The sequence below is a fragment of the Neomonachus schauinslandi genome, chromosome 9 (assembly GCF_002201575.2).
Source record: "Neomonachus schauinslandi chromosome 9, ASM220157v2, whole genome shotgun sequence".
NCBI classification, from domain to species: Eukaryota; Metazoa; Chordata; class Mammalia; order Carnivora; family Phocidae; genus Neomonachus; species Neomonachus schauinslandi.
In genome coordinates, this window is record NC_058411.1 from 84,927,609 (window position 1) to 84,948,383 (window position 20,775).

General features: G+C 35.9%; 1 protein-coding gene across 2 annotated transcripts in view; it reads left to right on the forward strand.

Moving 5' to 3' along the window:
• The window catches only part of GOLM2 (golgi membrane protein 2), a 114,206-nt gene that overhangs the window by 75,236 nt on the left and 18,195 nt on the right, over positions 1-20,775 (forward strand). For both annotated transcript variants that reach the window (XM_021695380.1, XM_021695381.1), the window contains exon 8: positions 396-566. In XM_021695380.1, the coding sequence (XP_021551055.1) occupies positions 396-566 (171 nt within the window). The remainder of the gene's footprint in view (positions 1-395; positions 567-20,775) is intronic.

The following is a 20,775-nucleotide window of genomic DNA, read 5'->3' on the forward strand; positions in this document are numbered from 1 at the left end:
CGTGTCGCGCTCTCCCCCCCCCAACAAATAAATAAATAAAAGCGTAAAAAAATGACTTAAAGTCTAGAGATTTCTGATAGCAATACCAAGTTTGAAGGGAGAAAAAGATATAGCTCTTAATGCCATTTAAATCTTTGGGTTTCTACTATGTATCTCTTTTTTGGATAGGTTTATAATCAGTATTAGAGATACTTACCTAGAAATGATTAGTAAACTTCACACAGCTAAAATCACATTGGCTGTAAGATTTGATTAAAGAAATTAGAATAAAGCCAAAAAAAAAAAAAGGCTACCTGACTACTCAATATCAGACAATATTGATACCTTTTCTTAAAGCAGGTCTTGTGAAATTCCTATGTGAAATATGACTTTAGTTTGATGTTTTTATGCTATAGATTCTCATGGACATCACAATGGAAACCCTGGAACTTCAAAACAGAACCCTTCCAATCCTCTTCAGCGTTTAATTCCAGGCCCGAACTTGGAGAGTGTACCCAGAATTCAAGCAGATATACTAAAGCAAGCTACCAAGGATAGAGTCGGTGATTTCCATAAGTTGAAGCAAAGTAAGAATCAGTTGATGAATGTTATGCTGAAAAGATTTAAATATAATATGTTTACAAGGCTCAGTTAGGGTCTTCATTATTATAATCTCTTAATGAATGTGAAGTTATATGCATATAGAAAGTATGATGGTGGTAAAATTAAAAGGAAAGCAGGTTTTAAATGGATAGAGATATTTTAAAGAAGACTCTAAAAAGCTTCTCATGTTTTCCATTATTATAATCTTCAGGTGAGTTGATTTTTTAAAAATGCCATTAGTTTTTATGACTATAACATTTTTTTGGAGAAGTGAGAAAAGATATGTTTTGTTAGGCTAATGAATGAAAACTTTGCTTAGGAGGAGAAGATAAATAGTCTTGAAAAATGAATTCTGGGAAATATACAGACCTGGGGAGACTGCCATAGTAGAAGGCTCAGTGCTACTGCCTTTTCTGTTCCCTCCAGTTGCAATTTGCTTCATTTAGGTGTTAGGAGAGAAGTGAAAGAAATTGAACAAATAAAGTATCACTGCTTAATTGTTTCAGAGGTATCAGTTTTGATAAGTGGACAGTAGCTGTTAATCTGCATAATTCTCTAATTGGCAGGTTCTTAGGAAGTGTCAGAAAAAATTCTGGTAGTAGAATTTGGACAGGATGTATCTCTTAGGTCAGTTCCCTTAAACTATACTTTTCACTACTTCTGCTTTACAAGGCTTTGTACAACTACAACTTCTGAACAGACAGAATGTCTAAAAGCTGCAGTTTGCCTTTGCTCTTTTTGATGGTTTCTGTGGCAACAACTGTTCAGAGCAGTGTTTAGGTAGTTATTTGTGCACAGGTTCCTTGTACAGTGAGGACTGCATGATGTTACATTTTTTAAATCTATTCAGGGTATTTTTATTGGTCTTTTGACAGTCGTTCATATTTCTTCGTCTATATGAATATATACTTTGCATACATTTAACTAACTTTCCTTCCTTGATATTTTAAAGCGCATCCATATATGTTGACTGAATCAAGTATCATCTGAAAAACATTTTTTTAAAAAGGTTTATTTATTTTATTTTTGCCCATGAGTGAGAGAGAGAGAACAAGCAGGGGGAGGGGCAGAGGGAGAAGCAGACTCCCCACTGAGCAGGGAGTCCAATGCAGGACTCCATCCCAGGACCCTGGAATCATGATCTGAGCTGAAGGCTGATGCTTAACCGACTGAGCCACCCAGGTGCCCTGAAAAACATTTTTATTAAACAATTGGCTAAACATAGGCTAAAAACAAAATTTTTTTTTTTTTTAAGATTTTATTTGTAAGTAATCTCTACACCCAGCGTAGGGCTCTAACTCAACCCCGAAATCAAGAGTTGCATGCTTTTCCGACTGAGCCAGCCAGGTGCTCCTAATGTTTAAGTACAATGAGGGGGACCTGGGTGGCTCAGTTGGTTAAGCGTCTGACTATTGATTTCTGCTCACGTCATGGTCTCAGGGTCATGGGATCGAGGCAGCCTGGCGGGTGTCTGCTTCTCTCTCTCTCCCTCTGAAATAAATAAATCTTTAAAAAAAATACAGTGAAAAGATTTTTCTCTAAGTCTTATTGAGGAATTGGCCTGAAAACTTTTATCTCAATAGAAAGAGGTAGTAAGGGCAAAACAAAATATCTTAATTCATTATCTTTTTTTTAAAAAAGATTTTATTTATTTATTTGACAGGTAGAGACATAGTGAGAGAGGGAACACAAGCAGGGGGAGTGGGAGAGGGAGAAGCAGGCTTCCCGCTGAGCAGAATCCCAGGACCCTGGGACCATGACCTGAGCCGAAGGCAAATGCTTAACGACTGAGCCACCTAGGCGCCCCTTAATTCAGTATCTTAATTCATTTAAGACTTTCTTCTAAACTTATAGTTTTTCCTGAAAAACTTTTTATTGTTGCCATATCTATATTTTTTTTTACTGATCTTTGGGTAAAGAATGTGATTGGAAAATAATTGCCAGGAAATTTTTATTCTCTACAACTTATTTAAAAGAGCCTGTTGAGTTTTAAACTCTTACTCCAAATTCTTTTCACTGTATCTACAGAGTTGAAATCAATGGGAGCACATTTACATTAGCATTATCTTTACATGCATTTTAACCTATCAAATAGTTACATGGTTGTTATATTAAATAGATATATACATATACACATACACACATATATAGACACATGCATATATTCCATTGTGCTTAAGCAATAATAAAAGTTCATTTAGCTCAACTCTTTTATTATTTAAATTATTTCGTATTTTCTCATGTTAGTTGTCATGGCTATGAATATCTTATTTTCAAATTATTTCTTGCTTCTCCTACTTTGAGTGTGTTCCTTTAAAAGTAGTCCCCAAACTGAAATTCCTAGGACAAAGTACCTAACAAGCTTATAGTTCCAGTTACATATTGTTAGATTGTTCTCTAGAACCAGTTTCACAATGTCATTGGAGATTTTAAACTTATTTATTTCCCTATGTCCTGGCCACATTTGCTTTTTAACTTCTTTATAAGGCCTTTAGAATATAATGATTCCTTAAAGATGTTTCAGTAAGCATTTACTTTCTGGTAGCCTCTCCATTTTTATGTGAGGATTTTACTGTAATTATTTCTTGGTTTATAATCTGTGCATCAGTTTTGACCACTTAGCCTGATGACTTTGGATATTGATCCTATTTCTTTGTGTCAAATCTTTATAAATAATTCAGATATTAACCTTTTATAAATTACCTTTACCACAGTTTTACTCTTCCATTGCCTTTCCTGATATGAGACTTTGTTATATTTTATCATGCAAGAATTTTTTAAATTAAAAATAATTTTTAAACTGTGGAAAAATGCACGTAAAATTCACCAAAGTATACATTTTGTGGCATTTAGTACATTCATAATGTTGGGCGATCATCACAACTATCTAGTTCCAGAACATTTTCATCATGCCGAAAGAAAACCCTGTATCCATTAAGCAGTCACTCCCAGTTCTCTCCTACCCACAGTCCCTGGCAAAGACCAATCTGCTTTCTGACTTGATGGATTCACCTGTTCTGAATCTTTCGTATCAATGGAATCACAATATGTGACCTTTTGTGTCTGGCTACTTTTATTTAGCATGATGTTTTCAAAGTTCAGCCTGTTATAGCATGTATCAGTACTTTATTTTTTATTTATTTGCGAGAGAGAGAATGAGAGACAGAGAGCATGAGAGGGAGGAGGGTCAGAGGGAGAAGCAGACTCCCTGCTGAGCAGGAAGCCCGATGTGGGACTCGATCCCGGGACTCCAGGATCATGACCTGAGCCGAAGGCAATCGCTTAACCAACTGAGCCACCCAAGCACTCCAGTACTTTATTTTTTAATTGCTAAATTATATTCAGTTATATGAATACATTTTGTTTATCCATTTATCTGAATTTGAATTGTTTCTAGTTTTTGGCTATCATGAATATGCTGTATGAACATTCATTTGCAAGTTTTTGTTGAACACTTGTTTTCGATTCTTTCAAGTGTATACCTAGATATGGAATTGCTGGGCTATATGGTAATTCTGTGTTTAGCTTTATAAAGGAACTGCCAAAGTATTTTCCACAGTGGCTGTACCATTTTACAGTCCTACCAGCAGTGTATGTTAGCTATTTCTCCACATCCTTGCCAACTTAGTACTTTCTGGGGTTTTTTGTTTTGTTTTTCACTGTTGACATCCTAGTGGGTGTGGAGTGGTATCTCATTGTGATTTTCTTTTCTTTCTTTTTTTTTAGAGATTTTATTTTTAAGTAATCTCTACATCCAACATGGGGCTTGAACTTACAACTGAGATCAAGAGTTGCATGTTCCACTGTCTGAGCCAGACAAGTGCCCTTCATTGTGATTTTCATTTGCATATCCCTAATGACTAAGGACATTGAGCATCTTTTCATGTACTCATTGGTCATTTGTATAATTCTCTTTGGAGAAATGTCTATTCAGGTCCTTTGCCCATTTTTTAAAAAATTGGGTTGTTTGTCTTTGTTGTTGAGTTTTGAGCATTCTTTTTTATATTCTGGGGACTAGATCCTTATCAGACATATGATTCACAGTTATTTTTGCCCATTCAGTCGGTGGTCTTTTCACTCTTTGATAGTGTCCTTTGATGCACAAAATTTTTAATTTTGATGAAGTCCAATTTATCCCTTGTTTTGTTGTTCATGTTTTTGGTGTCATATCTAAGAAACCTTTGCCCAATCAAAGCTTATGAAGATTCCCCCATGTTTTCTTCTAAAAGCTTTATAGTTTTGCCCCTTATATGCAGGTTTTAATCTATTTCTTTTTTTTTTTTTAAGATTTTATTTATTTATTTGACAGAGAGAGATAGGGAGAGCAGGAACACAAGCAGGGGGAGTGGGAGAGGGAGAAGCAGGCTTCCTGCTGAGCAGGGAGCTCGATGTGGGATTCAATCCCAGGACCCTGGTATCATGACCTGAGCCGAAGGCAGATGCTTAACGACTGAGCCACCCAGGCGCCCAATTTCTTTTATCATTTTTAATCTAAGTTTTATATATGATATGAGGTAAGGATCCAGCTTCATTCTGTATGCAGGTATTAGTTGTCCCATACTATTTGCTGAAGAGACTCTTTTTTCTCCATTGAACAGTTGGGACATCCTTGTTGAAAATTAATTGTATGGGTTTATTCTGGACTCTCAATTCTGTTCCCCAGATGCCACTACCACATTGTTTTGTAACTTTGTGGTAACTTCTGAAATCAGGAAGTATGAGTCCTCCAACTTTGGTTTTTTTTTTTTTTTTTTTTAAGATTTTCTTTATTTGACAGCGAGATAGAGAGAGAGTACAAGCAGGCAGAGCGGCAGGCAGAGGGAGAGGGAGAAGCAGGCTCTCTGCTGAGCAGAGAGCCCGACATGGGGCTCGATCCCAGGACTCTGGGATCATGACCTGAGCTGAAGGTAGCCACTTAACCAACTGAGCCACGCAGGCGCCCCTCCAACTTTGTTCTTTATAAAAGTATTTTGATGACTTGGGATCTCTTACAATTCCATATGACTCTTAGGATCTGCTTGTCTGCTACTCTAACAAGGCAGTTGGCTTTTTTTTTTTTTTAATTCAGTTAGTTCTATACCCAATGTGGGACTTGAGCTCATGACCCTGAGATCAAGAGTCACAAGCTCTACTGACTGAGCCAGCTAGGTGCCCCAAGGCAATTGTTGAATCTGTAGATTAGATTGAGGAATATTGTCATCTGAACAGTAGTAAGTTTCCAGTACATGAAAATGGGTGTCTTTCCATTTATTCAGAGTGTCTTTAATTTCTTTCAGCAATGTTTTATAGTTTTCAGTGTACAAGTCTGTGCCTCCTTGGTTAAATTTATTCTTAAGCATTTTATTCTTTTTGATGTTGTAAATTTAATTCTTAATTTCCTTTTCAAACTGTTCATTGCTAATGCACAGAAATATGACTGTTTTTTTTTTCTTGGCTTTTGAGGTTCTAATTTTTATGCAAATTTCTAAAGATATGTAATATTTGGTTTCATCTTAAAAATTTAGAATGTGGTATTTTATTTTCATTATTGTAGCAATAATAGCTATGGATCAGTGTTTTTATATAATCAGCATATATAAACATCAGCATATATAAATATGTGTATATATATACACACAAAGTCAGTACTTTGAATATGATTCAAAATTTCTGTGCCTATTTAAAATCAACTGCATTTTTCCTTTTCTTTTTTTACATTTTGACCTTTACCCATTTTTCCTATCCCTACCTCCACCTCTGGCAACTACCAATCTGCCCACTTTATCTATAAGCTTGGGTTTTTTCTTTTTTAAAAAATGTATAAGAGAAATCATATGGTATTTGTCTGTCTCTGTCTGACTTATTTCACTTAATATAATGCCCTCAGGGTCCATCCATATTGTCCCAAATGGCAAGCTTTCCTTTTTTATGGCTGAATAATATTCCATGGGATATATATATATATATATATATATATATATATATATACCACACAAGTTCTTTATCCATTTATCCATTGATAGACACTTAGATTGTTTCCATCTCTCTCTTTTTTAAAAGAAGATTTTATTTATTTGAGAAAGAGAGCACACGTGCGTGGGGGGGCGGGCAGAGGAGCAGTTTCCGCACTGAGCATGGAGCCCAACATAGGGCTCAGTCTCACAACCCTGAGATCACGACCTGAGCTGAAATCAAGAGTTGGACACTAACATACTGAGCCAACCACCCAGGTGCCCTTTCATCTCTTGAGTATTGTAAATAATGCTGTAGTAAAGATGGAGGTGCATATATCTTTGTGAATTAGTATTTTCGTTTTCTTTAGATAAATACCCAAAGTGAAATTGCTGGATCATATGATAGTTCTAGTTTTAATTTTTTGAGGAACTTTCATACTGTTTTCCATGGTGGCTGTACCAATTTACATTTCTACCAACAGTGTACAAAGGTTCCCCTTTCTCCAAATTTCTCCAGTTAGGGCTGATTTTTGTTTGTTGATCTTGTATCCTGCAACTTAGCTGAATTTGATAATTAGGTTTTTATTTGTATATATTCAGGTATATCCATCTTGACTCTTATGAGAACCTTCATTTCTTTTAATCATCTATTCTTTATCTGGACATAAAAGTGCTCTACTCAGTCCAGGTTGTTGTCTGTGCTTCTGACCAATTGATGGTAGATCTGAGGTTCCAACAGCCCCTTCCTTGAGTTCAATTAATTTGCTAGAGTGGCTCACAGAACTCAGAGAAACATTTTATTTCCTAGATTACAGGGTTATTATGAAAGGATAGAACTCTGGAATAGAAGAGATATATTGGAAGGTATGAGGAAACTGGAGTTTGGCTCTCCTCACTTAGGAAATTCCAAATGTTTTAGGAGCTCTCTGCCAGAAAAGGGATAAAGACCAAATAATATTTCTTATCATAAATCAGAATATCACATAAGGGCTTGAAAACTGCTTTATAATAATTTGAACTTAGAAATTTTTAAAAATCTAATTTTTTCTCTGTTCTTCCAGGATAATTTCACTATTAGTTTATCAAGTTCTATAAGTAGTCCTCAGTAACATTACTGTAGCGGTCCCCGGGTGGCTCAGTCAGTTAAGCATCCCGCTCTTGATTTTGGCTCAGGTCATAATCTCGGAGTTGTGAAATCTAGCCCCGTGTAGGGGCTCCATGCTGGTCTGGGAGTCTGCTTGGGATTTTCTCTCTCCCTCTCCCTCTGCCTCTCCTACCCCTCTCCCTCTCTGAAAAAAAGAAAAAAAAGACAAAAGACAAAAGACAAAAAAAGAAACCTTAGTGTATATTGAATTAAATCTACAGATTAAGTTGGGTAGTATTATATTATTTACTGTTTTTAGTCTTTCCATCTAAGGCTCCATTTATTCATGTTTCATTGTAGTCTTATGCTTTTCTTTGAATATATATCTGACTTCCCAAGTTAAATCGATGTCCAAATATTTAACTTTTTTTTCTCATTATTTAAAAACGGACTGTTTTTCATTGTATTTTCAAGTTGTACATCACTATTATGTAGATTATAATTTACTTTTTGGTATTTCTCATTTCTTGTACCTTTAAATTGCTTATTCGTATGTCCAATAAATTCTTTTTATAAGGATTTTGGAAAGATATATTATCATGTTAATTGTGAAAGTGCTTTTATTAAATATTTATTTTTCAGAGAGTAAACACTATTTAATCATAAAGGGAAATTTTTTTAAAAAGATTTTATTTATTTATTTGACAGAGAGAGAGGGAACACAAGCAGGGGGAGTGGGAGAGGGAGAAGCAGGCTTCCTGCTGAGCAGGGAGCCTGATTCGGGGCTCGATCCCAGGACCCTGGGATCATGACCTGAGTTGAAGGCAGACGCTTAACGACTGAGCCACCCAGGCACCCTGGGAAATTATTTTTTAAGTGTAGTTTTCTTTCTTTCTTTTTTTTTTTTTTTTACCTATATAGCTTTCTTGTTTGGTTTTATCCTTCTCAAAATCATATTTCCTAAAAAGTTTCAAAATAATAGAAGAATTATTTGAAATAAACTTTTAAGATACAAGGAACCTGTAGAGATGACCTAATGCCCTACTGCGCGAAGTATAGGTCAGTGGACCAGCAGCATCCGTATCACATGTGATTGTTAGGATTTCAGGCCCTACCCTAGACCTTATTTCAGGCTCTACCCTAGACCTTATTTAATTTACATTAAAGTTTGAGGCTCTTCTCTAATGTGAGTCCCTCATTTGACAGAAAAGAAAAATTAGGTCCACAAAGTTTAATTTGCTTAAGGTAAATAATGGAACAACCAAGACTATTATCTAGGTCCCTTATCTTCAGGTTCACTGCTTTTCCACTGCATCATACCACCTCTTCTACTTTGGAAGTTTTGGAAAAATTCTTTAATATTTCCTTTTCTTGTTCTATTTCTAAGAAGTTCCTAATCATACTTTAAAGCCATGCTCTGCTGTCACCTGTTTGGTAAAGTCCTTCTTCATGTCGTTAGTAATCTTGACCGTATCAATTACTCCTTCCTCATACTTCTTCAATCTGTTGAACATACTTTCATTAATGTATATCCCACACTATTCTGTAATAAACTGTTGTAGGGAAGGAGAAGTTTTCCTTGACCTTCTTAGGGTCTCTGACCAGGTCTGAAAATTTAAACTGACAAAGACAGATTAACAGGAAGAAAGCATACAAATTTATTTAATGTAAATTTTAATGATGCAGGACACTTCATAAGAAAATGAAGACCTGAGAAATGGTTAAACCTGAGTGTTTTTATGCTAAGTCAGATGAAAAGTGGAAAGATGTGATAAGACAAAGGGTGTGAGGTAAGTGTAGTAAGCTGGGGGAAATGTAGCAAGGCCTATTTGTTCAGATTCTTCTTGGTGTTGCTCTCTCTTGGATATAAAGATGTTCCTTCCCTCTAGGTACAAGGAGGGTACCTTTCACATGAGGGTTTTATGACCTGCTTCAGGGGAAGGTCAGAAAGTCCTTCCTTCACATACCATTTCTCAAATTCCTTCAGCTTAAAATATTTAATATGCCAAGATACTGTATTTGGGGGTAGAATGTCCAGAACTCTGTCATTCCCCCATCTGAAACTTCAAGAAATATCGTTCCAGAAACTGAATTGGTAGACTATCCCATAATTCATTGAACCTGTCTCTGTCCTGAGTATTTCTAGGGAAACAAAAGAAAAACACCTATTAATGGTTGGAACTAGTTTTTAGCCCAGAAGGCATTCAGTTAAGAAGATTTTCTAGATGTTGGACTTGAAGCATCTTCAGATGGAATAAGGACAAGGCACTGGAACTATGACACATTTTCTTGGTTTACACTTTGAATGTCTCTGGCAATGTCATCAGGTGATCTGGTGAATTTTCTTTTTTGTTCTCCTTTTAAAGATTTTATTTATTTGTTAGTGAGAGAGAGAGCACATAAGCAGGGGGAGCAGCAGGCATCCCGATTTGGTGAATTTTCTAAGTGACTCACATAGGAAGGCACAAAATTTGTCCATACATGAGCTGTTGTGGCGGTTTCTCTGAAGTTTGCATCAAATTGTCCAGCTTCAGTTTGCAGGGCTTTGGGAAAAGGAGAGTTTTAATTTTTAGTAATTCAAAGTCAGAGGTTGGGAAGAAATTGGAAACTTTAATTTGAAGAGTTGTAGCTAGATACTGGGGGAAACTAGAAGGATTCAGGATGCAGTCTGGTTAACAAGTAGGTAACAAAATCCTTTTTTTTTTTTTTTAAAGATTTTATTTATTGGGGCACCTGGGTGGCTCAGTCGTTAAGTATCTGCCTTCGGCTCAGGTCATGATCCCAGGGTCCTGGCATCAAGCCCCGCATTGGGCTCCCTGCTCGGCGGGAAGTCTGCTTCTTCCTCTCCCACTCCCCCTGCTTGTGTTCCTGCTCTAGCTATCTCTCTCTGTGTGTCAAATAAATAAATAAAATCTTAAAAAAAAAAAAAAGATTTTATTTATTTATTTGAGAAAGAGAGCAACCAAGCATGAGCAGGGGGTGGGGCAGAGGGATAGGGACAAGCAAATTCCCTGCCAAGCAGGGAGCCCAACACAGGGCTCCATCCCAGGACCCTGAGATCATGACCTGAGCTGAAGTAGACGCTTACTGACTGAGCCATGAGGGTGTGCTATAGTTTTTTGTTGAAGCATCATTTTTCTCTCTATAGTCACCGCCATTTCTATCAAAGATAATCAAAGTAAGACCAATTTGTTTGCAAAATAAGGCTAGTCTCGGGGCACCTGGGTGGCTCAGTTGGTTGGGCGACTGCCTTCGGCTCGGGTCATGATCCTGGAGTCCCGGGATCGAGTCCCACATCGGGCTCCCTGCTTAGCAGGGAGTTTGCTTCTCCCTCTGACCCTCCCCCCTCTCGTGTTCTCTCTCTCATTCTCTCTCTCTCTCTCAAATAAATAAAATATTTAAAAAAATATAAGGCTAGTCTCGTTAAAGTTGGTCTGATTATTTATATAAGTGCAGCAAGAATAGTGATTGCCCACAGAGGTCTTCTGAGTTTGTTTGCTGGAACTTTTCGTAAGGAATCTCAGATTTGAATTTTAAAAGCCTCTAGAGGTTAGGAAGCCAAGCCAAGGAAAACCCAATAAATATTGACTTCTTATAGTCAACCTTAGATTTGTAAAGCTGGTCACACTGGATTTTATGCATCATTCTCAAGTATGACATTTAGTCAGATCCTTGGTAATATAACTAAAGTTTCCAAATGTGTCCTAATACCGGGAAAAGGGATTCTTACTGAACTTACCCAAGTAACTGTGTTGCACGAAAATAAGATTACTCAGAGTTTCTGAATTCTCGAGGGATCAGGTAGGGAGAAAAAAAATTGTTTATCTTTATTCACAAAGGTATATTTTATCAAATTGCTTTAACTTATAGATTGCTTAAGAGAAAAGAAAAAAAGGTTTCCTTAAATCTGAAAAACGAAACCAGCAACGTTGGATGGTGTGTCCTGAATCCTGTAACTGTTCATTTACCCACCTTCTGTATTAAAGTGGTAACTTCTTGAGGGCAGGAACTGTGTCTTACTCTTTTTTATTTTCCCAGACTTCATGCACATAGTTAGCATTTGTTAAATACTTGTTAAAATTATTGTATCAGTTTTGGAATTTTTTATTTCTGTAGATAGTGACACAATCAAAATGATAACTTGGTCATAAATTATATCAATATATAGTTATGAGAATTTCCCTACTTTTAATTTCTTTATTCTAAAATTCTTAGTCGTAAAACTTTTGTAGTCACTCTTTTTTAAACTGTAGTTTATCAATTGTTTAAATTTTTCTATTTTTCAAAAACCCATCTACTATTTTTGCCACTGTTTAATTTTTTTAATTTTTTTATTTATTTTTGTTTTGTTTTTGTTTTGGGGGGGGTTTTTTGTTGTTTAATTTTTTTAAAGGATTTATTTATTTTAGAGAAACAGTGCAAGAGCATGGGGTGGAGGGCAGAGGAAGAGGGAGAGAGAATCTCAAGCAGACTCCCCACTGAGTGCAGAGCTCGGGCTCCGTAGCAGGGCTCAATCCCGTGACCCTGATACTATGACCTGAGCCAAAATCAAGAGTCAGGTGCTCAAATGACCGAGCCACCCAGCTGCCCCTGCCACTGTTTAATTTCTAATCTGTCTTATCCTTATTTATTCTTTGCTCCTTGTGACTTGCCACTTTATTATTTTTTAAAAGTTTTTAGGTCTTAAACTTTTTAATTTTTTAGTTTTAGAAAATTAAATCTTCACATTTCTTTTTCTTACTAATATATTCATTTAAACTAACTTTTGTTGAATGCCTGTTAGGCAGAACCTTATGCATTTATAGCTATAAATTTTCCTGACTAGGTATGTGAGGAACAGTCTTAGATTTTACACAATAATCACTACAAATTTTTTGGCAGTTTTAAATGTAGTATTTTTTTTGTTTTTTGGCTTAGCATATCATATTTTTATTGATATATTTTTATAAATTTAGATTTGTATTGCCACGTCATGTGAAAATGGCTAGATAATTTGTTGGCGTATTTCATTATATTTGGAAGATCTATTTGAGTTGGTTTAATTTAAAATGTAGAATATGGGCTATATTGTGACACAAAATATAGTTTAGGGGATATTTCAAAGTATGCTGGAGGCATTCTTCAAGGAGGGAGTCAGACATTCTCCAAACTAGTTGAAACTGAAAATTCATGTAAGGCCTACCTGTTTGCCAATAGGAGGGACATACCCTGTATATTTAGATGCCTTGAATAGAGAAAACCATTCTTTTCAAATGTCAGCTTCATCCTGAAAGTCACAAAGACAGTTACTTGAAATAGTAGGCAATGATCAAGCTGCCTCTCATATGGGTTTTTTCTGTATAACATGCTTCAGGGTAAGTAACAGCAGGAATTCATTTATTTAACCAAGGTTAATGATTCTCCCGAACAACACTGGAGATACAAGCTAGAGTATCAGAGTATATGATTTTTCCATATATATATGGATTTTTTTTTTTAAAGATTTTATTGATTTATTTACAGCGAGAGAGAGAGCACAAGCAGGGGGAAGCAGCAGAGGGAGAAGCAGGCTCCCCGCCAAGCAGGGAGTGTGATGTGGGCCTCGATCCCAGGACCCTGAGATCATGACCTGAGCCAAAGGCAGATGATTAACCGACTGAACCACCCACGCGCCCTATATATATGGATTTTTAAAAGTAATTTTCAACCTCTGTTACAAATGGTTTAGTGAGTTCACCTTTGACATACCCACTCTGCTCACACAATAATGATAGACAAAAATATAAAAAAGAGAACTAAAAAGGTACTGATAATCTCGAAACAATGCTAACATTTCTGTGTGGCCAAGAAACAAAAACACTAGATGATGAAAGGAACTGAATGATTGGACCTATGATGCTCAGATCTGGAAATGCAGGTTTCCGGGAATTTGGCTCTTAAAAGCAACAAGAATAAAATAGGAGCCACGCTTATTGCATAAAGCCAAGACCTGGTTATTGCCCCATCTCACTTGGCAAAGGAAGCAGAAAATAAAGCTATTGCTGACTGCTATCAAGGACTACAGTGTTTAGCAACCTGAAGGCTTATGGAGATAGGAACATGGGGATGCAGCCTTGTAACCATGCTGCATGGTCATACCACACCACCATTGGTTTTATACTGAATTTGTGCTATCCCCAGTAGCATCATGGAATAGAAACTCTGAAATGTGATTATAAATCTCATTCTAGACTGGGGAACTGGGTGAAAAACATCTTTAACATTACTAGATAATATGGGTTGACATAGAGAGAGAAAACTTAAACAAATACCCCACCTACATGAAAAATCAGTCAGCAAACCAAAACTCCAAATGTATGAAAAATATTAATGCTAAGAGACATAGCCACCATATTAACAATTGTAATGTGAAAACAATTTTATCTAACAGTCTGCTAAAAACTAAATATGGTTAAGGATGCTCAAAGAGGCAAATGAAGAGATAACTTGCTCAAAAAAAAAAATTAAGAAACAGGCAGAGATAAAGCAAAAACATAAATTTAAAAACCAGTTTTACATTTTAGAAATTAAAAATATAATCACTGAAATAAAAATCAGTCTATGAGATGCTAGACCATGAAAATAATTGACTAAAATAAGTGATTTGGAAGCTTGTACTGAGATATTTATCAGGAATGTAGCACAGAATGGCAAAGAGACAGATATAGAGATAAATATATATCATATGTATATATGACAGAGGTGTTAAGACAGAAGATATATGTATGTCTAATAAGAGTTTCAGGTAGAGAATGGAGGAAATGGGGTAGATAATCAATACTTGAAAATAATTTTGAAGAATTTGAAGAGCTCAGAATTTTCTGCAGTTGAATAAGGACATGTATGTGTTCTCAGATCAAATGTGCCTGTGAGTGTCAAGTAGGATAATGAAGAAAATCTTTGCTTTTAGGCATAGGAAAACTTCAGAGTATCCAAAAATAAAGGAAAAAATCTTAAATGATACCAGAAGATATACATTATTTTCAAGGTATGACAATTACATTGACAGTAGACTTTTCATAAGCAAATCAAGTAACAAAAAATAATGGAATAATATCTTAAGTGTGATGAGTAGAAAATAACTACCAATGTAGAATGTTATACCAGCTAATGAGGACAATGAGGATAAAATGAGGACATATTCAGTTACATAAGACTGAGTTTACATCTCATAAACACACTCAATGAAGGATAAAGGTTATTCTTTAGTAAAGAGAAAATTGAAGAGGCGTAGTAATAGCTACAAGAAATGGGAACTCAAATTGATCAAACCTATTGATAAATTTATTGACTTAAAACAATTTTTGTGTTAAGACAGCAAAAACAACAAATAATAATAAAAGAGAAGGTATTCAAGGGTAAAGTGAAAAGGTCCATGTCCTGCTCAGAAGGAGGATGGAAATACTGAATACTTTGTAATTTTGTTTAAAAATGTATAAATTATATATGTTTAAAAGTTAAGGGTTGGGGTACCTGGCTGGTGCGGTTGGTAAAGCATGTGACTCTTGATCTCAGGGTCATGTGTTCGAGCCCCATGTTGGGCATGGTGCCTACCTAAAAAATAACTAAATAAAATATAAAAACTTAAAAATTAAGGGTAATCACTAAAAAATTAGAAATACAATGTACCACTTCCATCTAACAGTGGATAGAGGAAGAATAGGAGGTAATTTTGAAAGAAGAAAATTTAAAGAAGAGAATCTAAACAGTAAAAATTAAATAAGATCAAATATTAGAAAAACCATGATAAAAATAAACAAATTAAAGTTATCAAAGAGATCACAAAAGGATACAAGAGCAGAATCTAGCTATAAAATGTTTACAACTAAATCTTAAACACATACAGTACACAGAAAATGTGAAAATAAAAGGACTATAAAAGATATTTCTCACTTCTTGGTGTATACCCCAAAGAACTGAAAACAGGGAACTTGAGCAGGTATTTGTACACCCATACTCACAACAGCATTATTCACAATAGCCAAAAGGTAAAGCAACCCAAGTGTTCATTGCCGAATGAATGGATAAACAAAATGTGCTGTATAGGTACAAAGGAATACTACTCAGCCTAAGAAAGGGAAGAAATTCTGACACATGCTACAACATGGATGAACCTTGAAGACATTATGCTAGGTGAAATAAGCCAGTTACAAAAGGACAAATACTGTTATTATTCTACTTACTTGAGTTATCTAGAGTAGTCAAATATATAGAAACAGAAAGAGTGGTAGTTGCCAGGCCCTGGGTCAGGGAGGGGATATTACTGTTTAATGAATATGCAGTATTCAGTTGGGGAAGATAAAAAAAGTTCTGGATGTGGATGGTAGTGGTGGTTGCATAGCAGTGTTAATGTATTTAATACCATTGAACTGTACACTTAAAAATGGTTAAGATGATATGTTTTATGTAATGTATGTTTTATCATAATTTAAATAAAGATATTCCTTAGTGAGAACTAAAGAAAGTTGGTGTAAAGTATTAACAAATGATAAAATAGATTTTAAGGAAAAAAGAAAAAGTTACACCATAATAATAAGAGGAACAACTATAAAGATTATTTATTTATTTATTTATTTTTAAAGATTTTATTTATTTATTTGACAGAGAGAGAGAGAGAACAAGTAGGCAGAGAGGCAGGGAGAGGGAGAAGCAGGCTCCCCGCTGAGCAGGGAGCCCGATGTGGGGCTCCATCCCAGGGCCCTGGGATCATGACCTGAGCCGAAGGCAGCGGCTTAACCGACTGAGCCACCCAGGTGCCCCCTCATTTATTTATTTTGAGAGAAAGAGAGCACAAGCAGTGGGGAAGAGAGGAGGGACAAAGGGAGAGGGAGAAGCAGGCTCCTCACTGAGCAGGGAGCCCGACTCGGGGCTCCATCCCAGGACCCTGGGATCATAACCTAAGCCAAAGGCAGATGCTTAACCAACTGAGCCACCCAGGCGCCCCTGTTTTAAAAAATATTTTATTTATTTTAGAGAGAGTGGGAGTGTGGGGAATGGAGCAGAGGGAGAGGAACAAGCAGGCTCCCTGCTGAGTGCAGAGCCCAAGTCGGGGCTTGATCCCAAGACCTGAATGGAAACCAAGAGTCAGAGGCTTAACCAACTGAGCCACCCACGTGCCCCAGATCCCTACGTTTAGTAGAGAGACTTTTAAAGTATACATGGAACAGTTACAGAAATTGGCTAGATCCTAGGTTCACAGAGAGTCTTGATAAATTTTTAGGCAATTTATATCGTGAATAGTATCTTAAAACCCCTATATTATAAACTTAAAAATGTCAATCATCAAGAACTTTTTTTTGAGGGGGGAATTAATAATTAGCATTTACAAATTTATAGAACTGAACAATAATATAGTACCACACATATCAAAATGTGAGAAATACATTTGAAGTAATATTTACAGCTAAATTTATGGCCTTGAGAGCAGTAAGAAAAAAAACCCTAAAAATTAAATGAGTTGAGGGGCGCCTGGATGGCTCAGTTGGTTAAGCCTCCGACTCTTGGTTTCTGCTCAGGTCATGATCTCGCAGTTGTGGGACGAGGCCAGAGTCAGGCTCTGTGCTCAGTGCAGTCTGCTTCAGATTCTCTCCCTCTCCCTCTCACTTTCTCTCAAATAAATAAATAAAATCTTAAAAATTAAATGAGTCGAATTCAAAATAGTAATAATAGTAGTAGTGGTCGAAGTAGTTGTATATTACTACTATTAATGATGATGATACTAAAATAGCTAACATTGGAGTGTTTAGTATGTGCCAGTTTTTGTTCTAAAGGTATTTGTATGTATAAACTTATAACAAATCAGTGTGTAGATATTATTCCCATTTTATAGACTGGAAACACACAAAGAAGTTTCATAATACTTTCAAGATTACTTAGCTAGTAAATAGCTGAGTCAGGGTTAGAACCCAAACAATCTGACCTCACAGAAAGGAGAAAAAGAATAGCAGAGGAAACGGAAAGAATGTAGAAGAGAGGGGAAAAAAATAGGTAAGAGCTATTATAAGTGAAGTGGAAAATAAAGAATAACTAGGAGCAAAATCAAAAACAAACTAGATAAACCTCTAGTAATACTAATGAAAAAATAGAAAAGATAGAATAAGTAATATACAGGACAACAGAGGGTCGGGGTAACTGGCTGGCTAGGTCAGAGGAGTGTGCAACTTGATCTCAGGGTCGTGAGTTTAAGGCCCACGTTGGGTGTAGAAATTACTTAAAATCTTAAAAAAAAAAACAAAACAGAGGTTATACTTTAAATCTTTAAATCACAAGAAAATTTTATTTAAAACTTTGACAATAAATTTGAAAACTTAGATCAAATGGGTAATATTCTGGAAAACTAATTACCAAAATTGGCTCAAGATGATTTGAGAACCTGAATAAACCAATAACATTAAGTAAATTGAATAGGTAATCAAGTCTCACCATACCCCAAAAGAGACACTAATATTATAAGAGAGTTTAGCTAGGTAACTAAACTCAGGATCACTATATGAAATCAATAAAACTAAAAATTGGTTCTTTGAAAAGATTAGTGAAAATAAGACCTCTAGCACAGATCAAGACAGAAAGAGACGGCACAAATTATCAATATCAGGAATGAAAAAGAGCATTTAATTAGGTATTGTGAATTACTACCAAAACACTGGAAAATGTAGAAGTGGGTAGTATCCTAGAAAAACACCTGTATATAAATCTGACACAAGAAGATATGGAAAATCTGAATAGTTCTGTGTTTATTTAAGATATTGAATCTGGGGGCGCCTGGGTGGCTCATTTGGTTAGGTTTCCAACTGTTGATACTGGGTTCAGGTCATGATCTCGGGGTTGTGAGATCCACCTGGCTGGCTCAGTTGGTGGAGCATGTGACTCTTGATCCTGGGGTTGTGGGTTTGGAGCCCCACGTTGGGTGTAGAGATTATCTTAAAAATAAATTTTTTTTAAGATATTATTTATTTATTTGAGAGAGTGAGCAAGAGAAAGAAAAGGAGCAGGGGGAGGGAGAGGGAGAAGGACTGTCCCCATTGAGCAGGTAGCCCAATGTGGAGCTTGATCCGGGAACTCCAGGATCATGACCTGAGCCGCAGGCAGACACTTCACCCACTGAGCCACCCAGGTGCCCTTAAAAGTAAAACCTTAAAAAAAAATAGATATTGAATCTGTAATTTAAAACCTTCCCTTAATGAAATTGTCATGCCCAAATGGTTTCACGGGTGAATTCTTCCAAACATTTAGAGGAAGAAATAAAACCAATCTAACATGAACTTTTTCAGAGAATTGAAAATGAGGTAACACCTCCCAACTCATTTTATGAAGCCAGCATAAGTTGGATGGCAGAACTAAGTATTTTATGAAAAAGGAAAACTACAGGACAATTCCTGCCAACATTGTACATGTAAAAATACTGAATAAAATATTAGCATATCAGACCAGAGATAGATAAAAATGATATACATGATGACCATGTTGGCTTTATTCTCAAAATGCAAGGTTTTTTAATATTTGAAAAGCAGTCTATGTAATTCATCACATTAACGAAATATATGAGACAAATCGAGTAGGTGCATCTCAATACGTGCAAAGAAAGCGTTTGAAGAAATTCAACATGTATTCATGATAAACAACAAACTCTAAGCAACTAGGACTAGACAGTAATGTGATGAAGAGTATCTACAAAAATCCTCTAACAAACATCACTTAATGGTGAACTATCAAAAATTTTCTCTTTGAAATCATGAAGACTAAGATAACCTCTATCATTATTTCTTTTCAACTTTTCACTGTATGTCCTAGTCAATGATATAAAGTGTGAAAAAAATAGTGTAGAGATTGAAAAGAAGAAATAAAACTGGGTAAATTGTTATTATTTGCAGGTATAATTTTATATGTGGAAAACTCAAAACAATCTACAAACTATTAAATAAGTATTACATAAGCATTTAGCAAAGTTATTAGAAGGCTAAAATAAATTAATTGCACTTGTATATGTCAGCAAAAAACATATAAAGTGAAATTTTTTAAAAAAAACTTTTTTTATTTTATTTTAGTTTTTTTAAAGATTTTATTTATTTACTTGACAGAGACACAGTGAGAGAGGGAACACAAGCAGGGGGAGTGGGAGAGGGAGAAGCAGGCTTCCCGCTGAGCAGGGAGCCCGATGTGGGGCTCGATCCCAGGGCCCTGGGATCATGACCTGAGCCGAAGGCAGACGCTTAACGACTGAACCACCCAGGCGCCCCAAAGAAACTATTTTTTTAAAAGATTTTTATTTTAAGTAATCTCTACACACAACATGCGGCCTGAACTCACAACTCTGAGATCAGGAGTTGCAGGCTCCACTGACTGAGCCAGAAAAATGCCCCAAAAAACTATTTTTAATAGCATAAAATACATCAGATTCTTGAAAAATTCTAACAAAATATTCACAAGAACTTGTATAAACTACAAAACATTATTGACAGAAATTAGATAATATATAAGTAAATCCATGTTGATAGTTTAGAAGGCTCAATGTTTTAAAGATGTCAGTTCTTCTTTGATTGATCTGGAATTCCAGTGCTATCCCATTTATTATCCCAGCAGCATTTTTTTTTCTTTTTGCTGGAATTGGATGGATAGCACTGGAATTGGTGAAATTGGTGAAATTTGGTGGAAATAAAGTGATTCTGAAATATGTATGGTAATGCAAAAGACTAAGAATAGCCAAGACAATATATAAGAATGAAACTTAGTGACTTCTATCAGACATCAAGATTATTATAAAACTATTATTGATGAGGTAATTAAGACAATATGGTATTGTCACAAGAATAGACAGATGGACCAGTGGAACAGATTGAAGAATGAAGAAATTACCACACATATATAGTCGCTTGATTTATGACAACATTGATAACATAATGCAATGGGGGAATGCCTGGGTGGCTCAGTTGGTTAAGTATCTGCCTTGGGCTCAGGTCATGATCCCAGCATCCTGGGATTGAGCCCTGTGTCGGGCTCCCTGCTCAGAGGGGAGCCTGCTTCTCCCTCTGCCTCTGCCCCTCCCCCTGCTTGTGCTCTCTCTTCTCTCTCCCTCTGTCAAAATAAATAAATGAAATCTTTTTTAAAAGTTTGAAAAATATATAATGCAGTGGGGGAAAGTATAGTCTTTTCAATAAATAG